This window comes from Carcharodon carcharias, chromosome 4, assembly GCF_017639515.1.
Source record: "Carcharodon carcharias isolate sCarCar2 chromosome 4, sCarCar2.pri, whole genome shotgun sequence".
NCBI lineage: Eukaryota > Metazoa > Chordata > Chondrichthyes > Lamniformes > Lamnidae > Carcharodon > Carcharodon carcharias.
Window position 1 is genome coordinate 22,410,611 of NC_054470.1, and position 21,131 is coordinate 22,431,741.

The window sequence follows — 21,131 nt, forward strand, 5'->3', positions numbered from 1 at the left end:
CCCTTTAAATAGCACTTCCAACTGTTGTTTCGTGACTGTACAATCAATAATACTGGGCAGGTCCAGCACTATCTGTTACTTTTGCCACAGCAAATGGAGTTGGGGTGCAACTCCTATCATGGGACTCTAATTTGAATACATCAGTTAAGTTCCTGCCTGATTCAGGCAGATACCTGGGCTGCCATAGTGAAGATCCCCAAGCACAAATGCAATGTAGATCAGAGTAGAAACTTTAACTTCTATGCACACTATTCTCACCGTAAAATCCATTGGAAATGTTAAGCTTTGTTGAGAGGTGTAACTGAGGTTTTAATATTGTGCTAAACCAAAATTATTACTAAACCACCTCTCTGACCCTGAAAAACTGACTTTAGAAATCTGGAGGGTTACTCTCTGCATTTAGAACCATAGAAAAGTTATGGCGCAGAAAGAGGCCATTCAGCTCATTGTGTCTGCACCGGCCAAAAAAAAAGGAAACTAGCTGCTGATTTTTAATCCCACTTTCCAGCACCTGGTCAGTAGCCTTGATAAACATTCCAAAGAATATTAAAATTGAAAAAAGTTTGTTTAAGATATTCCATTTTCTACTTTAATCCTATGTGTATGTCCCAATCTTTATTTCATTCTCTGTAAAATGATGAAAAAGTGATTGATGATTAGTGCTTTTTACATCCTGGTTTGCTGTCTGGGAGAATTATTTAACCTGATTGGCTGCTGAGGCTGCTTGATGATGTCATTGTTTCTGGATGTCAGAGGTCCCCAGTAGCTGGCACAAGAATGAGGGCAGAAGACACATGGGAACACCACCACCTATAAATTCCCTGCCATGCCACACACCATCCTGACTTGCAACTATATCACCGTTCCTTCACAGTCACTGGGTCAAAATCCAGGAACTCTCTGCATAACAGCACTATGGTTGTACCTACATCACATAGACTGCGGCAGATCAAGACGGCAGCTTCACACCACCTTCTCAAGGGCAATTAGGGATGGGCAATGAATGCTGGCCTTGCCAGCGATGCCCACACCCCATGAACAAGAATGTTCTGTCCAAGTGATGCCCAACATTCCGGCCCAAAATGGGAAACAAAAAAGGGCCGAAGTCTATATTAGAGGGTCAAACTAAAGGGTAGAGGACACCCATTGTAAGAGCCTGAGACTAGAAACAGGAGAGAAGGCCCCTCTGGCCACCTAATCCATCCTGTTATTTCAGTCAATATAGGACCATTTTTATCAGAGTTCTGCCTCGCCACCACTCCTCTTCTACTGCATGTTGAATAAGTCCATGTCTTCCACAGTCATTTACCTCTATGCAATCATGCAACTGGCCAAGGCTTCCTCTGTCACTATGACTGTGGAAATGAGTCAAAATAATTATCTTGCAAAGTTTTGGGGTAACATGGATATATTAAAAATAGTTACCTTAATACACACCAACACAGTATTTACAGAAATACACATTTGTAAAATAATTAAGTTGTTCTGGCTTTCCAACATCTGAACATCAACTGTAACAAATAAAATTCAACTTACCTGTGTTGATGCCCTCAGTCACTATCCAGGCCCCGGTAGTCTCAGCTGCTTTGATAAGTCCTTTCCCAAAGATTTGTTTAACTTTTGGAGGAAGTTCAAAGTTCTGGCTACCTCCATGGACAGATATGAGTAGCTTTGGGAGTTCCATCAGCCATTCCTTCAACATCAAATGAAGCAACTGGTGCAGTTCAGTGTCATATGAGACTCTAATATACTGAAGAGAATTCACAGTGAATACAAAATAAAGCACTGTGAATTTGTTGTTTGGAAAATGTTACCAATTATTACCTAACATCTTTACATTATAGGGCTGATTATAATCAAAGAATCACAGAATTTTAACGCACAGAAGGAGGCCATTCGGCCCGTCATGTCTGTACTGACCTTCCAAATGAGCTTTATGACCTGGTGCCATTACCCTGCCTTTTCCCTGTATCCCTGCACATTGTTTCTATTCAAATAATCATCCAATGCCCTCTTGATTGCCTCGACTGAATCTACCTCCATCACCCTTCCAGCAGTGCATTCCAGATCCGAACCACACGTTGTGTGAAAAAGTTTTTTCTCACATCGCATTTGTTCCTTTTGCACATCACTTTAAATCTGTGCCCTCTCATTCTTGATCCTTTTACGAGCGGGTACAGCTTCTCCTTATCTATTCTGTCCAGACCCCTCATGATTTTGAACTTCTCTATCAAATCTCCTCTTGGCCTTCTTCTCTCCAAGCAGAACAGTCCCAACCTCTCCAATCTATCTTCTTAACTGAAGTTTCTCATCCCTGAAACCATTCTTGTAAACCTCTTTTGCACCCTCTCCAATGTGTTCACATCCTTCCTATAATGTGGCACCCAAAACTGTACATAATACTCCAGCTGAGGTCTTATATAAAGTCAGCATAACCTCCTTGCTCGTGTACTCTATGCCCCTATTAATAAAGCCAAGGGTACGATATGTCCCATTGCATTTTTGGCAGAAACTACTTGGAAAATTTTACAGCAAGCCCCCACTTAAAGGTGCTGCTTAAAGGCCGCATATTTGGGGACAAAAAATACTATGCTTTCCTTAAAGAGTTCTGGATTGCTGGCAGCTTTTCTAAAGGTTGCAAAAGGGAAAGAAATAGTAAAACCCAACAGAAATAGGAAAAGCAAATCTTTTCGTTAAGTAAGAGTACTGGAGCACCCAATCCGTGTTTGCTGGCTGACAAGTTGGAACTGCTGCTGCAGGAGGTGGATGTAAGAAAGATTTCCTATCTTTGTTATTTCAGGGGATACTCTCCAAAGACAGTAATGCCCCAGGCATCAGAAATCAGTCTTCAGCCTCAACATTTGGAAATTGATGGAAAATGAAATTAAGTAGCATATAACAAGTAAGTGGCTCAAATATTTATGTCACAATGCCTGGTCCATCCATCCGTTCTAGATTTTCCTGTTCCTCTATGTTGTTGTTCCAACAACTCCACAGCTCTTTCCGTGGCATCTTATAAATAAGTGTACATGCACTGCATACCTTCCAGATGTAACTTACAATTGAAAACCTTGTCATACTGGTATCATTCAAGGACTTTACACATCAAATCATTATAATACAAACTAATCTCTCAGTTTACAGAATTTGATGAATAGTCACTTGATCGTACAGTGTTTGAATATTGCTGAAAAGAGACAACTTGCCAAAGCTTTTAATCTTGCCCTCATCAGGACAAATGCAAGAATGCCAAATTTCAAATGATCACTAATTAAACTACAGGAGAAAAGATGTTGTTTGAAAAAAAAAATTGACCCTGATTAGCCAGGCATTGCTATGGAGAAAGTAACGGGGAACTGTAGGCTCACCAAGCTCCCAGGTAATTCAAAAAAGATGCAAGGCTTGAACATATTCCTTTTGTTTGCAGAGAAAAGGCTGGGCGTCCATGAGGCACTGTGGACATCAGCAGCAGCAGAATTGTATTTAAACACAATCAGTAACATAATGGCCTGGCATATCCCCCACTCTACCCTTAGCGTCAAGCCAGGGGGTTCAACCCTGGTTCAACGAAGATTGCAGGAGAACATAGCAGGAGCAGCACCAGGCATACCTAAAAATGAGGTGTCAACCTGCTGAAGTTAGAACACCGGACTACTTACATGCCAAACAGCAGAGGCAGCATGAGATAGATAGGCAGAACTAAGCGATCCCACAACCAACGGATCAGATCTAAGCTCTGCAGTCCTGCCACATCCAGTCACGAACGGTGGTGAATTAAACAACTAACCAGATAAGACGGCTCCACATATAGCCCCATCCTCAAAGATGAGGGAGCCCAGCTCGTTAGTGCAAAAATTAAGGCTGAAGCATTTACAACAATCTTTAGCCAGAAGCGCCAAGTGAGTGATCAATCTCAGTGTCCTTCTGAGGTCCCTAGCAACATAGATGCCAGTTTTCAGCCAATCTGATTCACTCCACATGGTATCAAGAAATGACTGAAGGCAGTGGATACTGCAAAAGCTATGCGCTCTGATAACATTCTGACAAAAGTACTGAAGACTTGTGCTCCAGAGCTAGCCGTGCCCCTAGCCAAGCTGTTTCAGTGCAACTAGAACACTAGAATTGTGTCCAGAAAGAGCAGGACAAATCCAACCCAACCAGTTATCGCACAATCAGTCAGCTCTCCATCAAAAGCAAAGTGATGGAAGGTGTTGCTGACAGTGCTGTCAAGCAGCAATTATACAGCAATAACCTGCTCATTGCTTTAGGTTCTGCCAGGGCCACTCAGCTCCTGACATCATTACAGCCTTGGTGCAAATATGGACAAAAGAGCTGAACTCAAGGGGCGAGGTTAGAGTGACTGCCCTTGACAGCAACGCAGCATTTCACTGAGTGTGGCATCAAGGAGCCCAAGAAAATCATACCAGATTTGCACTAAGTGCAGTAGAGGGCGGGAGAAAGGACATTTTACCCGCCGTCCACAATGGCGGCTTTTCACACTGTACCAATCCACTTCCCATCTCATTAACTATGCAGCCACAGGAAACACACCATCTTACTTGCGGGCGACCTCTGAAGCAGCCGCCATGCCATTACCACACTGTTTCCTCACTCTGGGTGCTATATCTAAACTGTAGCTGCCCACACAGTTCTCAGTGCTTGCAGCCAGTGAAAACATGGCCCCAAAAGACAAGAAGAGTTGTAACCTATCACTGGAATGCCTTTTGGAGGCCCACCATGATGTCCTCCAGCCCCGTTCTGGCTGCAGGAGGTCCAGCAATCTCACCACTTTGGCTGGGGAAGCAGTGGCAGTGGTGGCCAATGCCAACGCTGCACAGAAGAGGTCGGCCATCCAGTGCAGATGGGAAAGGCAACCACCCCATCACTCTAAACTCACACTCACAAGCCCATCACACATTCACTGATATCTCACTCACTGCCAGCTCAAGGGCCATCACCATTCACTCTCTCTCACACACCCTCACATCTCCATCTGCCTCCTCAGCGCTCACCGTCTTGAGGCCACTTGCACAGATAAACAGGTGCCCCCACACACACACTGGGATAACCCCCTTCCCCAGTACACCCCTCACCCTGCAGCCTCTTCCCTTGCCTGAGGTCTCTTCTCCCCTTCCCCAAACAAGCCCTAGCCCTGCAGCGGTTGAAAAGCCACCCCCGTCTTATGGCCGGTCTGGTAGGTAAAGACCTACCCATGAGCTGCCTGTGAAGCCTGGCACTGATGACAGTGAGTGCTGCCCAAAGCCAGGTAGGCAACAAACCTCAATGTCCTGAGCAAAGTGCAGCTAGCCAGGTGCCTGTCGCTTATGGTCAGTTGTGAAACAAATTGGCGTGCAATCACGGGGACATGCCCAGATGATCCAGCGCAGGGGATGATTCCGGCGGACAGAGATTATAATTATATGCACATGTATTAAAATGACATTCCCAATGTCTTGTTGCGGGAATCATGGCCCACCATTGACAGGTGGAGCAGACAATTGCAAACATGAAACCAATTTTTGGCCTCCCCACCATATTGTCCCCTCCACCCGCCATGGGCACCCAACGCCAATGGGGTTGGAAAATTCCAGGTAATGGGATTCTGGGGGGATTCATATGTTGCACAAAGGAAGATCATTGTGAATATTGGAGGTCAATCACCTCAGTGCCAGGACATCACTGCAGGAGTTCCTCAGAATAGTATCCGAGGCCAAACATCTTCAGCTGCTTCATCATAAGGTCAGAAGTGGGGATGTTCAGTATCATTCATGACTCATTACATATTCAAGCAGGTCTGTGTCCATATGCAACAATGTTTGGACTTCAGCTGATAAGTGGCAAGTAACATTCGTGCCACACAAGTGCCAGGCATTGACCATCCCCAACAAGAGAGAATCCAAACATCCCCCCTTGACATTCAATAGCAAAACCATTGCTGAGTCCCTCACTATCAACATCCTGGGGGCTACCATTGACCAGAAACTGAACTAGCCATATAGATACTGTGGCTACAAGAGTAGGTCAGAAGCTAGCAATTCTGTGATGTGTAACTCAACTCCTGACACCCCCAAAGCCTGTCCACCATGTACAAGGCAGAAGTCAGGAGTGTGATGTAATACTCCACTTGCCCGGATGAGTGCAGCTCCAACAACACTCAAGACGCTTGACACCATCCAGAACAAAACAGCCCACATGTTTGTCACCCCATCCACCATCTTAAACATTCGTTCCCTCCACCACCGATGCACAGTGGCACAGTGTGTATCATCTACAAGATGTACTGTAGTAACTTAACAAGGTTCCTTCAACAGACCTTCCAAACGCGTGGCGTCTACCAATGAGAAGGATAAGGGCAGTAGATGCATGGGAACACTACCACCTGCTAGCTGCTCTCCAAGTCACACATCATCCGGATTTGGAACTATATTGCCATTCCTTCACTGTCACTAGCTCACAATTTTGGAACAATAATGGAACAGCACTGCAGGTGTACCTACACTAGGTCACCTGCAACAGTTCAAGAAAGCAGGTCATTGCCACCTTCTCAAGGGCAATTAGGGATGGGCAATAAATGGTGGCCTAGCCAGCGATGCCCACATTTCATGAAAGGATAAAAGGAAAAGTCTGTGGGACAGCTCTCCCCCAGTAAGAAGGACTTTGCAAGGTTAATGGGGCTGGGTGTGCCATTGTCTTTTTCGATGCTTAGGTCAGTGCTGGGTGGTCATTCCTTACTGACTTGTTTTTAGCGGTTTTGATACAACTGAGTGGCTTGCTAGGCCATTTCAGAGGGCAATTAAGAGTCAACCACATTGCAGCGGATCTGGAGTCACATATAGAACAGACCAGGTAAGGAGGGCAGATCTCCTTCTCCAAAGGGCATTAGTGAACCTGCTGTGCCCAGTCGCTCCTCAACCACTCTCCCAGTGACCCCAGAGCCTCCAGGAGCCATAACAACAGAGGAGGGTCCTACGCCTGTGCAAGGAGACCCTCAGCATGCCAGCGCCCTCCAGGCTTCAGGTAGTCAAAGAATGTGCGCCAAGATCATCCTAAGCCACACAGACAGCAAAGTCAGCAGACTGCCTCCATCATCATTCACATGTATTCAGATTATGTAGATGTAAAGTCTCATTTCTGTTGCATAGCTCAATAAATCTTTAATTTGCTGTTGCTGCTTCTCATTCTAATTATTGATGCCATGTGACATATCATCTACACCTTTGCTTCCTTAATGGGCTTGAGGTGATGGATTAAGACGCATCCATTCAGCTCCTTGGCCTTGCCATTGTGCCCTGCCAGGCGATGGAGTGCAGTGAAGGAGGCAACAGCAGGTCTCATTAAAGGGAAGGCTTTACCGGAATCTTTCTGAAAAGGCCAAAGGGTCACAGCAAACATGGCGAACTAGGTGTTAAGGCATCCTGACCCTCCCTTGTGCCATGACTGTGTATGAAAGGGTCCCTCATCATTCATCACCTGATCAACTGGCTCCCCCACAGCCTCACCGTCAGCGGTGTCCTTATTATTCAACGGCTCCCTACTCTGCAGTGCCAGGTTGTGCAGTGTAGAGGAGACCACCACAGTAGAAGAGACCTTTGCTGGGGCATACTGAAGGCTCCACCAGGTCGGTTGAAGAACCTGAATCACATCGTCAAAAGGTCAAAGGCTTGCTTTGGTTCTTTGGGCTGACTCATGACAGGCATTGTATCTTTCCTCCACATCTGTGCGTGAGTTCCTCGCAGACATGAGCGGCCATGTCTTTATTGAGTAGCCCTTGTCCCTGCAGGCATGTGGGAGGAGGTGAAATAGGCAGAAAAGCTGTGGCACTTGGGTCTGTCAAAGTATTTAGGTATTGTGGATGATTCCTGGGAGTTTGGCGCTCACCTGAAGGATCCCTTTTTGGTTGTCACATACCAGTTGGACATTGATAGAATGGAAGTCCTTCCTGTTTATGGAGATCATTGGCTGTTTCATGAGAGCCTTGATGGCCTCATGTGTGCAGCCGATGACACCCTGCACCTGGGGAAATCCAGCAATGGCCCCAAACCCAATGGGCTTCTCTGACTGATTGTCCGGATCAATCCTGTGGCACATGTAGTAGCTAGCCCTCTTGAACATTACATTGGTCACCTCCATGATACACCAATGGGCAGTTACGTGGGAGATCCCACACATTTCCCAGTGGATCCCTGGAAGGAGGAAGAGGTATAGAAGTTCACAGCCACAGTGATCTGTAGCACCACTGGCACTGGGTGTCCACCATGGGAATCAGTTTGTTCTGCAGCAAAGCATAGAGATCAGTGACAGCCTCCCTGGTCAGCTGCAATCTTCACTGAGCTTGCCGCTTGGGTATCTTGAAATAGTTCAACTTCTGAGGGTACACTGTCTCCTCAGGATAGGCTCTTCTGCGAGCAGGTGGCTGATGGCATGTCACTCTGTGGTATGCCACATCAGGGTGGCCCTCTTGCTGGTACTGAGGTGGCCTTGCCAGTATCTGCACCACCCTCCTTCTGAACGACCAGTCCTCCTAATAATAGAAAAGCTACCTGCTATGGGCCCTGAGTTCTGGATGAATGAGGCCCATTGCAGGTAGCTTTTCTATTATTTCTAGGCCTTCTATCCAGGTAACAATCGCTCCTCCCCCACAAACTTTCCCTGAGTTGTTTCCTTTGAGCAAGTGCCACTGCCCCATGTGGCCCTGGCAGCCCACTCCCTCAGTGCTGGCATCTTCTCACCCCTTATGCCAGCATCCGGCAGTGCCCTCTGTGAGCTATCCTTTCAGCCACCATGCACTGGCTCTCTTGGTAGCTTCCTGAGAATGCCAGCACTATGGCTTCTTTGCTGCCTCGTTGAAGCCTCATGATGCTGTGCAGCATCAGTAGAATGCTAAATTTGCAGTGAATTGGCCTTTCAACTATGTTAATCGGTGTCCTGTCAGATCAATGTGAGAAGGCCACCCTTCATTGTTTATGTCATTGGTAAAATCCGGAAGCGACATAACGATGTCGGACTTGGAGCCAAATGCCATCTGCTCCCATTTGATACCTACCCCATCTCTGAACTTGTCCTAAGTGACTCAGGAAAATTCTGGCCACTGTTTCTTTTCTGTCCTTGTAGGCCTTGCTGAGCCAACTGCCACTAATATTTCCCTATAAGTCACCCAGTATTGAAAGATTTACAATACTTCAATAGAGCCAACAAAAAAGGACATTTGAAAAAGATAAAAGCAGTTAAGTTCTGATTACCTGAAATGTTAACTCTGTTTCTCTCCACAGATGCTGCCTGACCTGCTGAGTATTTCTAGCATTTTTTGTTTTTATTGCAATTGAAAAAAAGCCTTTCCAGTAGCAAATTTCACAGGAATTTAGGGAGCCACAACATCCACAGGAACCTTTTCTCTTCCCAACTGGCAGAGGTTCCTGCTCCTCCCTTCTACCTCCCACTTACTCTTCCTTGCCTGTACACTGTCCCTCACATGGGTGCTGCTTTCAGTACCAGTATCATCCACTAAGACTAGCTGTGTGTGTTGAAGAAGGATGCAGGGTAATATGTGATGCCATTATATTGCATATTTTACATATGGATGGAAATTGGAGATCCTTACATTAACCTCTGCACCAGAATCCCAATATATGCTTCTGTCACACAAAACTCTGCACTGGAAGAACTAAATTATTAAACTTATCACACCATTAATAAAAGGTTCAGCAATATTGAAAAACATCTGTAATAAAAGCACAGCACTAAAAAAGTACTTTTCATGAGGACTGGAGGAGCATTCCTGCTCCTTCTGGCCCACAAGAAAATATGAAATTAAACTTTAAACCTTGACTGCATTGGCCTCTCCTAACCCAAAGTCCAGCTCCTGACAGGTTTGGATCAATGGGGAAGCTGTCATTGCTTGCCAGATTAAGCCTCCAGCTAAAATTGCAGTTAGGACCTGACCCAAGATTTGCATATGTAAAAAAGCACCCTGCATCCCTCCTGTGGGTGTCTCACTTGCCTGAACAAAAGAGTAGGTTAACATGGGGATATGGTGGGGAGGCAGCAGGGTTGGAGGGGGTAACTGACTGCCCTAATTTTAACTGCCTCCCTGCCTGTTCCATGTAGGGTTAATTTAAATCAGGACAACTGATTGTCATAGTTATAGACAATTGCCTGGGAACATTAAATGTGAAGGAGAGACGTTAGCAGCTTGACTGATTCCCTGTCCCCTGTATCTACTACCTGTGAAATACAACCAACCTTAGCACGGTAGGAATAAGCACCATCTTGGAAGTCTACGGTACCAAAGGCATCAGTTGGACTTGCTATGGTGTGTTTGTGAACACACCACTCCTCCTGCCCATCGTCATGAGCTGATAAATAGACTGGTAACTTGCTATCTAAGCCAGGGTGATCTCCAACCAGCCGACCACAGCAACATCTGTGTTCAAAGTACAAGGATTAAAATCAATGTTAAAACTGTAGTTTTATTTCGAATGTTGCAACTTCAGAGACACTAGATGTTCCCTAAGTCTGCTCATAGTAGCTATTGCATAAAATACACTGTAACCTCTCCAGTCCAGAATGCTTGGGACCAAGTCATTTCTGGATTTTGGAATTTTCTGGAGTTCGGCTGAAAAAAGACATTTTGTCGAAGCTTTTCGTCTTACACTCATCAGGACAATCGCAAAAATACTAAGATAAAAATAAAAAACTGCGGATGCTGGAAATCCAAAACAAAAACAGAATTACCTGGAAAAACTCAGCAGGTCTGGCAGCATCAGCAGAGAAGAAAAGAGTTGACATTTCGAGTCCTCGTGACCCTTCAACAGAACTGGTTGAAGTTCAGTTCTGTTGAAGGGTCACGAAGACTCGAAACGTCAACTCTTTTCTTCTCCGCCGATGCTGCCAGACCTGCTGAGTTTTTCCAGGTACTTCTGTTTTTGCAAAAATACTAATGTCAGGGGACATTGTCCTGATGAGTGCAAAACAAAAAGCTTCGATAAAATGTCTTTTTTCAGCAGTACTCAAATTTCTCGATTATAGAATAACGTTAGAATGCATAAATACATGTCAAACGTAACAAACCTAGTTACATATATTTACCTGAAATATGAACCAGTGATAAAAAAGTAGGAACATGATTGTTTTACTTATCCAAATATTGTACCTTCTGTGTTTCTGCTCTCAGAGTACTGTAGTAAAATGTTGCTTGGACATGCTCAAAACATTTCCGGACAACCTGTGCTTCCAAGCAATAAATTTTCAGGCAGGAAAGGTTACAGTTGTTGTAGAGTGTAGGATACTGTCTGGTTGGTCTTAATCAAGTTGTCATAGTATTAAGTAAGTTAACTGTATGTGTTTATTAACCAAAAGAACTATGTACAGGGTTCAAGCTAGGAGCTGTCTCCATGCTTAGCACACAGCTGTCTCCAACACTAGACTTACTCCTAGGTACAGGTCATGTGAACTCTTACATCACTGTGTGGGTGGTATTGTACTCAGTCCCATGTTAACCCTATATGTGCCAGACGCCTATACTACAACAGAGTACCTTCAGATACTTAGCCAAAGTACCTTATCCTTTTTAAGTACGGAATAGGTGAAAAAATTCAAGTGGTGAATCAGTCCAATTTAAAATGTATCATGAAAGCAAAATACTGCAGATGCTGGAAATCTGAAATAAAAACATAAAATGCTGGAAAAACTCAGCAGGTCTGGCAGCATCTGTGGAGAGAGAAACAGAGCTGAAAGCTCTGAAGAAGAGTCATATGGACTCGAAACGTTAACTCTGTTTCTCTCTCTCCAAAGATGCTGCCAGATCTGCTGAGTTTTTCCAGCAGTTTATGTTTTTATGTTATATTAAAATTTATTGTGTTCAGCAGGGCAATTTGTGTGTTTGGGATAGACTAAATTTTGCAGTAAAACCTGGATATCTGAACTTTATTCATTTCTCTTTAGAGAAAAGAATAAAATCAGCCAATAAATGGGATTTTGATTGAGCAGAGAGATGAAGGAGTACTCTGAAAAGAACATATTCTTTCATTACCTTCTCTTCAAACAGGTGTCCTTTTGTGAGTGTATTTGTGCATTCCTGTCCACCTGCATTCTCCCCCTGCATCAAAGTGACTACAGCAGAATACAGGCTCACCTCTTCATTCAGTACTCTGTCAGGAGAGATGTGGAAATCGCTACCTACAGCTACTAAAGACGATCCCCATCAAAAATCTCAGGCCTTATAATTTCACAGGCTGTAATCACAGTGACAATTACGCCCCGTAGTGCCCTCCAACACTGAACTTTGCCAGAGTTCATGGGGGCAGTGGGAAATAAGCGCAAACACCAGTTCAGCTGTACCTTTCATACAATTCCGCCACATCTGCCCAGAACTTTAGATACCCACCATTACCCAAGGCTGCCCCCAATTTTCCTTCTGATTCTTTGGAAAGGACCTGGTCTTTGCTTCTAAGCACGCCCACCTAGTTAACATCAGTAACTTAGGCCTGTATAGAAAATGCAAGCCTGAATCCACATCTCAGCACTCCATGATGATATTTGTGATGTGTCACATCACAGCTACAATAATTCGATAATTATAAGACTTTGCTTCAATTATGTTCTATGTTTATACACTGGAACTGCCCTGGTGACAATGAAAATCAGAAGATGTTGAAGACACCACTCCCCCAAGTTGCTGAGTTTAAAATTAAGGGAACCCACCCTTCCTATTTAATCAAACTGCTTTCTGTGAGTAGAGTGCATGCTGAATATCATAATATTATCTAATACAGGTTATACTGTAGCATAAAACAATAAGCTTGCCTCATTAAACAGTTTAACTATAAAATCAAGTAACATAAATAAAACAGTTTGGCCTTGAATTTTTTTTGTTCCTGAGGTGCAATAAAGGGATTAAACAAGCCAAGAAGACCCAAGGTCAGGAGGAAGTTGAGGCATGGCCAGAAGTCAGTGGATATAAAAATCGGGAAAGATATAAAACAACTTACCGATTTGCTATCATCCATTTTACAGATTCATGAGGTCAATAAAAAAAATTGAAGGGTTACTTAGCCAAAAGTTATTGGAAGGATGCATATGAAACCTTATACCTTGGAGAATAGCTGGGATACTAAGGAGAAGTAAAATAAATTTCACAGAGCTGTGATATGAATTTTTCTTTGGTCCCAGAGAAGGAGTGAATGAATTTTCAAGGTTTGCTTTATGTATAAAGGGACTCTTGCGGTGTGGTAGAGGGGACAGTTAAAAGTAGAACTGTAGTTAAAGCGTTAGTCTTTATAAGCTATAGTGTTAAGTTAGTGGTGCTTACTTTGTTTAATTTCTTCTTATATATACACTAAAGTTTGTTCTTGTTAAAGCTTGTGGCGTAGTTCTGTCAGTTAATTGCTAGGTATTTGGATTTCTTCTTTAATGGTCTTTAACAGGATCATAACACTGCCCGATCGAAGATCCCTGATATCACAAGGAGTTGAATCCAGTGGAAGGGCTTCCTCCATTGGATTTTGCCTCCTTTCCATCCACCAATTTGAACATTAGCAAGAAGCCAGAATGCAGGTCATTGTAGAAGAATTGGGATTTCTTATCAGAATCTCTGGAACAAAGTAATGACCTGGATAACTTCAGAAAATTGCTTCCTGGAAATTTTAACCAACTTATAAAGAGTTATTTGAAGCCATGGTGTCCACTTTGCCCGTCCCCCACACCCAGCAGTTTGCAACAACTTACGCTCCTACTACCCCCCAAGCAGGCATCTAAGGTATGGCCATAATGGGATGGGGAGCAACTAAGACTATTTGAGGTAGGTAACCTCATCCTTACCCTGGATGTTCTATCAGAATAAGGAACAATACCAGCAGCAGAACAGCATTTCCACTCTCCCAGGCTTATAGGAAAGCAAGACGTTAGCAGATTTCTGAGCTCTTCATCTGTCTTTCAGACTTCATTTTTTTTTAATAAATAATAAAATTATAAAGTTGCCTTACCTCACCAGGTTCTGGCAAATCTGACATCCTGGAAGGCACCTGTCATAAATAAGAATTTGATTAGTTAATGTTTAACATTTTTGTGCACTGCCCAATCTATCCACAAACTATTAAAAATCAGTGGTAGTTGTAAATTGGCTTTCTGCTTCTTCCATTGGTGAATCTGTGTTCAACGTTCCAGAATAAAACACCTTCCCAATAACGCTCTCAGAACCACCTAAATTAGGTAAAATACTGTTTTGCACAGTGCATCTATGGCAGAGCCAAACATCTCTGGCAGAGCCAAATAGAGACAAACAGTTCCAAACAAAGCCAAACAGAATTTCACACCAACCTCAGAATAGCAATCGTTCCCTCACTACTACATTTCCATTTTCCACACTAACCATCCTTGTAGGCTCTCTGATTGCTATTGTACTATGGAGTGGAAGTTCTTTTGTGCTGTGGATCCAGTGCCAATTTGAACTGGATGGTGGATAACCCATTACTATTAGCAGAAGAAAAAGTATTTCATCCTACCAGGCTGGACTGAATACAAACTTGGGGCCCACAGGAGACTGAACTGTGTGCTAAATATGTTAGTGGAATTTATTTTCAGTTCCTAAGGCACAGGAGTAGAACAGGTACAAGGGGCCAGGGGTTAGGGAAATCTGGTTCAGATTTATTTGCCCAAACCTGCATCACTTTAGCATCTGAAATATTTTCCAGCAGACATTTTAAACTGGCCAAAGGTGGTCTAATGGAAAGGAGCCATGATTTCATTTAAATGAAAGATGTTATGATTTTCTGTGGTCTTTAAGAACCCAGGAAAATCACTTCTCCTGTATCTGCAGGCCACACATCTACCTGGCAATGATTGTGAAAACCAGGTTCCATAGGCTGCAGCTTTGTACAGAGCCATGTGAGATCTGTGCCAGCAGTTGCCAGGGCACTTGCAGCCAGCCCGTGCCATGATAACGAGGCAGTCAAGGTCACCTCCTCTCTCATCATGTTATGCCACCATTTGCCAAGCACAGCAATGTAACAATGTACCTTGGAATATCAAGCAGAATAGCCCTCTTCACACCCACCTCTCTTGGCAGCATTTCCACTTCACTGTCAATTGATTGAGAACTTGGATGACTTGTTGCTCTGACAATTGCCAACATGCACCACTTCCTGCCTTCACATTTATTTTTCCTTCTCCCAGGCTTTTACCAGCCACTTCTTTTGCCATTTCAGCCTTCAGAAAGGTTGAAAAATGCATAGGAAAGAATTGGACCTTTAAAAAAGACTGAAACAAATTGTGTCCTCATGTAGAAAAGAAAGAACTTGCACTTATATACAGTAGATGTTGGCATATAAGTCGACCTTTGAAGCCTCCAAAAATGGGGGTTGATTTATTTGGTAAGTACAAAATGTGAACCACTTTGTGTAGGTGTGGGTGTTTGCCATGTTAAAAAGTGAAGAAAAAGCAGAACATCAGTAATTCATATTAAATTAATGTCATGGTTTAATGAATAAATTAATTGTACAAAGGTACCTTTAACCATAATGAAAGTGTTTTAAACCCCATCAAATTCATTGTCTTTGACATCCAGTGCAAAAGAGTTCACCAGATTCATTCTGAGTCGCTTAGGCCATGACATCATCATAAGGACCCCACTCAGGATCAGATGTCGTATTTTCACTTTCAGAATCATATCTCTACAACAAATCATCTTCCTCCGCATTCATTGGATTGGATATTTTGCAGGTTTTGAATGATCTGATGACAGTTTGTGTACTGATAGCATCCCACGATTTGATGGTGAAACAAGACAAAACATCAAGCGAGCCAGCTTGCATAGTTTCACTCTTTGTGAAAGTTTTTTCTCCCTGAACCATCTACCTACTCCATTTGGTGCAAACGTGATCCTTGAATGGCTATTGAGGCACAAATCCAAACATTGAGCTATGGATGTCAGAGCCGAGTATAACTGCAATGTGGGTGTTTTTCCCTTCACAGGCGCCACTTGATCTCATCAGTTATATGGGATCTGAATATGACCTTCATTAACAAGCTGTTTTCTTTACAAAGGCCACTGGGACCCCTATTCTATACATCATCAATCCATAAATTTATTCCGTCCTCATCTATCTAACTGTTGTCATAGACATGGACATAAACTCTTGCCAAGAACTTAATTTTCAACATAGTTTTACATTTGAAAATTACCATTGACTTTCACTTCATTCCGTCAGTATGCAGGCTAGTACCACCATTAATCTTGTCTTCTCGTCTCTTGTGGTTTTCACTAGGACTGTTTTTGAACCTTTCCACTGCACAATTTGTTTGTTGTGCATATTAAAATTCACATGCATTTCATCCATGTTGCCTATATGACATAATAGATACTCTTGTTTTTGGCCGCTGATGATGAATCACTGAAAACTGGTAACTTTGGCAACAAAGTCTTTTGGAAGTCTCTGAGCCATCTTGGTCTTATGTCGCAACATAGACAATTTTGTTCCATAAAGCAGCTACGCCAACATTTTGAAGCATATTCACTGTTGTAGTCTAAGAAATGTAACAACAAATTTACACTCAGCAAGGTTCTCAAACTAGAATGAGATTAGGACCAGATGACTCGTTTTGGTGATGATGATTGAGGGCTAAATATTGTCCAGGACACCAAGGGAACTTCTGTTCTTTTACAAAATAATGCTGAGAAATCTTTTCCATTGCCTCAGTTTAGAGTCTCAATTAATAGACAGCATCTGCAACAGTGCAGCACTCTCACACTGGAACATCAGCTTGGATTATGTGCTGAAGTTTCCGAAGTGGGAATTAAACCCATAACCCTCTGGGCTGAGGGACAAGAGTTCTACCACTGTCCCACGGCCTACCTTGTAATCACAGCTATTTAAATTTTTAAAGCAGCATGACTCCTACAGTTTTCCACATCCTCTTCCTTTTGGATATCTCTCCATATCCTAGGCCCAATATAGACTTATAGTTTGCTTGAAAATTTAATTAGGGACAATTAAAGGATACTCCAAGAGGTCAGCCTTTCTTCAAATTGATGGGCATTACACTTTCTTCTGCATTCACCACCGGGTTTTAGCTGACTCCAGAAAATATACCTTCACCTGTCATCAAGTCCAATAGCTGTAAAAGTTTACTTATCAAAGTAATTAAAAATATGAATTATAATTATTTATCAATCAACTGCAATAATGGGTTGTGTTTGATGCTGTATGATTATTGCCTAACTAGATTTCAGGGGATTCCCTGCAAACTTTATGAATGTGATAAAAGTTGTCTCTACTAACCTGTGTGAATCTTTTGAACTGGTTATAATCTTTCCACATTCTCGCTTATAGAAAACTCCTTCAATCCAGGATTGCTGGGTCTAGAAATGAGAAAATGTGCAAATTAATTATTGTGCATTCCAATGGATTTGGATAGGTTTTTTGGGTTGTTTTGTTATATTTAATTGGATACAGTGGTTTGCATAGGCTATTCACAATTTTGGTGTCATACTTGATATCCAGATGAACTTCTAACCTCATATCTGCGCCATCACTTAGACTACATATTTTCACCTCTGTTACCTAACTCTGCCCATGCCTCAGTTTATCCACTGCTGAAGCCTCCATCCATGCCTTTGTTACCTCTAGACTTGACAATTTCAACCTGCTCCTGGCTGGCCTCCCACTTTCTACCCTACATAAACTTGAGGTCAAAATTATGCTGCTCATGTCCTAATTCACACTAAGTCCCAATCACCCATGTGCTCCCTGACCTACACTGGCTCCCAGTTAAGCAAAGCCTCAATTTTTAAATTCTCGTCCTCATTCTAAAAATGCCTCCATGATGATGCCCTCCCTATTTGTAATCTCCGACAGCATACAACCCTCCTGAGGTATCTGCAACCCTCCAGTTCTAGCCTCATGAGACACAATTTTAATTGCACCATTGGCAGTTGTACCTTTAGCTGTCAAAGCCCTAAGCTCAGGAATTCCCTCCCTCAACCTCTCCATCTGTCTTTCCTCCTGTAAGACATTCCTTAAAGCCCACCTCTATGCCCTTTGGTCATATGCCCTAATATCTCCTTATTTGGCTTGGTGTTACATTTTGTTTCATAATGTTTCTGTGAGGGGGATTGGGATGTTTCACTATATTAAAGGTGCTATGTAAGTTCAAGTGTTGTTGGTTTGTTTTTCAATTTACTGCCTTTTTTGAAGACTTTAATTGGTATTATTTCTTTCTTTTCTCACTTTCTTGGCATTGTGGAGAGTTTAACTTTCTCATTAAGCACCATATAATGATAGGGTAGGCATTTTATGAGCATTCCTTTTGTTCTCAAAGAGTTAGAGAATAAGGAGGAATGACACAGGTATGCAAAGTCAGATCCACTTGTAACATGGGAAAAACTTTCAACTTGTCATCTCCATGGTCTTATTACAAAGATTTTATAGTTTCTCGAATGGGCAGCCATTCTGCAAATGCTAGGTTTATGCCCAAGATGCTACACTAGCAGCTATAGTGGCTAACGAATAAAGTGGTTGGAAGTGCAGATGTTGCATCACTGCGAGAAACGCTTTCTGCAGCTGTGCCCACTCCTGCAATGCTCCTGTTGCTGGGTGTTTCCTCAACATTACAGTGTGATCTGTGTTGGAAAATTGTGAATCCAGATTTGGTAGACTCATGACTATTGTAGCTCAAGGTCTCTGTAGCATCTGTTAGAACATTCCTGAGAGAACCTAAAGATACACTTTGGATCTCTGGAGGGTGGGGGGGAGCAGCGGGGTGTCTTTGCTGTACATGGTTCAAAAAGGGCCATACACAACACAGTAGACTACAGTTTTAATAAAATAAATTAAATAATACTATACAATTGTAGTTAGTAGTATTCTGTATTGTAATCATCCTACTTGGTAGAGGGCTCTCGCTCTCAATTGATTCCAGGAATAAACTGTGTTGGATTTTGTATGCAGGTTCTGGATGGCATTGCTTCTGGATCTCAGCTTCTGGGGGTAGTCCTAAGCTGGCTTTCCTATCTGCATTGCTGCCATTTCTACTTAATAACTTGTGCTCTTTGGTCCATCTGGTCTCCCCCCCTCCAAATCTGAAGGAGCAAAATTAATCTTTGGCAGTAACATAAAAAGAGTGATAATGAGTTGGAAGCCTGTTTTACAATTCACCTGATCCCTGTTCCATTGACTTTAATGGAAATTTAAGTAGGGTGTAAAATGAGTTGATGATTCACTGCCATTCATTTTTTTTTTACAAACTCTTTGCTTTTTTATGCTATTATGATATCAAAATGTGCAACGAGACCTGGGTGTCCTTGTACACCAGTCACTGAAGGTAAGCATGCAGGTGCAGCAGGCGATTACGAAGGCAAATGGTATTTTGGCCTTCATAGCCAGAGGATTCGAGTACAGGAACAGGGATGTCTTGCTGCAATTGTACAGGGCCTTGGTGAGACCACACCTGGAATATTGTGTGCAGTTTTGGTCTCCTTATCTGAGGAAGGATGTACTTGCTATAAAGGGAGTGCAGCGAAGGTTTACCTGACTGATTCCTGGGATGGCGGGACTGACATATGGGGAGAGATTGAGTTGATTAGGATTATATTCGCTGGAGTTCAGAAGAATATGGGGGGATCTCACAGAAACCGATAAAATTCTAACAGGACTAGACAGGGTAGATGCAGGAAGGATGTTCCCGATGGTGGGGGAGCCCAGAACCAGGGGTCACAGTCTGAGGATATGGGGTAGACCATTTAGGACTGGGGTGAGGAGAAATTTCTTCACCCAGAGAGTGGTGAGCCTGTGGAATTCGTTACCACAGAAAGTAGTTGAGACCAAAACATTATATGTTTTCAAGAAGGAGTTAGATATAGCTCTTAGGGCAAAAGGGATCAAAGGGTATGGAGAGAAAGCGGGAGCAGGCTCTTGAGTTGAATGATCAGCCATGATCATAATGAATGGCGGAGCAGGCTCAAAGGGCTGAATGGCCTATTCCTGCTCCTAGTTTCTACGTTTCTAAAAGCCTTGATGCAGAAATGGAAAGACACCCTCAATCTTGCATGTCACTCCTTATGTTTTTGCTCTATGCAGTTGTCAAATAGACGTTTTAAATTTTGGACAAGAAATCGGGCTTTTTACGTGCCAAGAGTGCCCTTAGAGTCTCAAAATGGTGTTTGTGGCATACATGCATAATTGTAGGGCGCATCGTGTTGAATGCTAAATTGGTGAGGGCATTAGCATATGTGTAATAAACCTCTGTCAGAAATATGCAGAGTAGGCAGATCATGGTGTCAATCAGTGTGCAACACCGACTTAGCCCCAGAAGTTTAATTTTGGAACTGAACACTTCATCAAATGCCCTCTCTTAACCTTGAACAGCTGAATAGGTTTTAAGCAGCTGGGAGGACAACATTAGCTCCACCAACAGCTTTACTCAAAGGGATCATCAACTGCCTGGAGATTAGTTGCTGGTTGATTTCTTCTGGCTATTGTTGTGATTCTACAAGTGTTTGTTGGGTGCCTTCTATGGTTATAAGGCTGCATTTTTCAGAAATGTATTTGTCACAAGTGCCCATCCAATTTCCTTTTGAAATCATTGATCATCTCCACTTCATCTCTTGTCTAAACCTTTAAAGCTGTGCCCCCTAGTCCTTGTACGATCAACTAATGAGAACAACTTTTCTCTAATATCTTATCTAAACCTATTTTATAATCTTGTTTACCTCTATCATCTCCCCTTAATCTCCTTTGCTTCAAGGAGAACAATCCGAGCTTCTCCAACCTAACCTTGTAGCTAAAATCCCTCATCCCTGTACAACTGAACACAATGCTTTAATTGTGGCCTAACCAGAGCTTTATTAAGGTAGAGCATAACTTTCCTACTTTTGTAATCAATACCTCAATTTATGGCTCTTTACTGTCCATTCTGCTCGCCTATCTATGTTCTGTCGCAGTTGATTGGTATTATCCTCACTGTTTGTCACACCACCAAGTTTGCTACCATCAGCAATTTTTTTCAATTTTACTCTATATTCTAAATCCAAGTGATTTCCAAAAAAGACCAGTCATCCCAGCACTGACCCTTGGAGAACACCACTGTCCACCATCCTCCAGTAAGAAAAATAACCATCTACCACAACTCACTGCTGTCTG

General features: G+C 42.8%; 1 protein-coding gene across 1 annotated transcript in view; it reads right to left on the bottom strand.

Annotated features, from left to right (window-relative positions):
* LOC121276720 (transient receptor potential cation channel subfamily M member 6-like) overlaps window positions 1-21,131 on the bottom strand; it is a 195,206-nt gene that overhangs the window by 160,945 nt on the left and 13,130 nt on the right. Inside the window, exons 3-6 of the mRNA XM_041185268.1 lie at window positions 17,274-17,353; window positions 13,980-14,018; window positions 10,240-10,420; window positions 1,537-1,750 (exon numbers count right to left, since the gene is read on the bottom strand). Of these exons, the coding sequence (XP_041041202.1) occupies window positions 1,537-1,750; window positions 10,240-10,420; window positions 13,980-14,018; window positions 17,274-17,353 (514 nt within the window). The remainder of the gene's footprint in view (window positions 1-1,536; window positions 1,751-10,239; window positions 10,421-13,979; window positions 14,019-17,273; window positions 17,354-21,131) is intronic.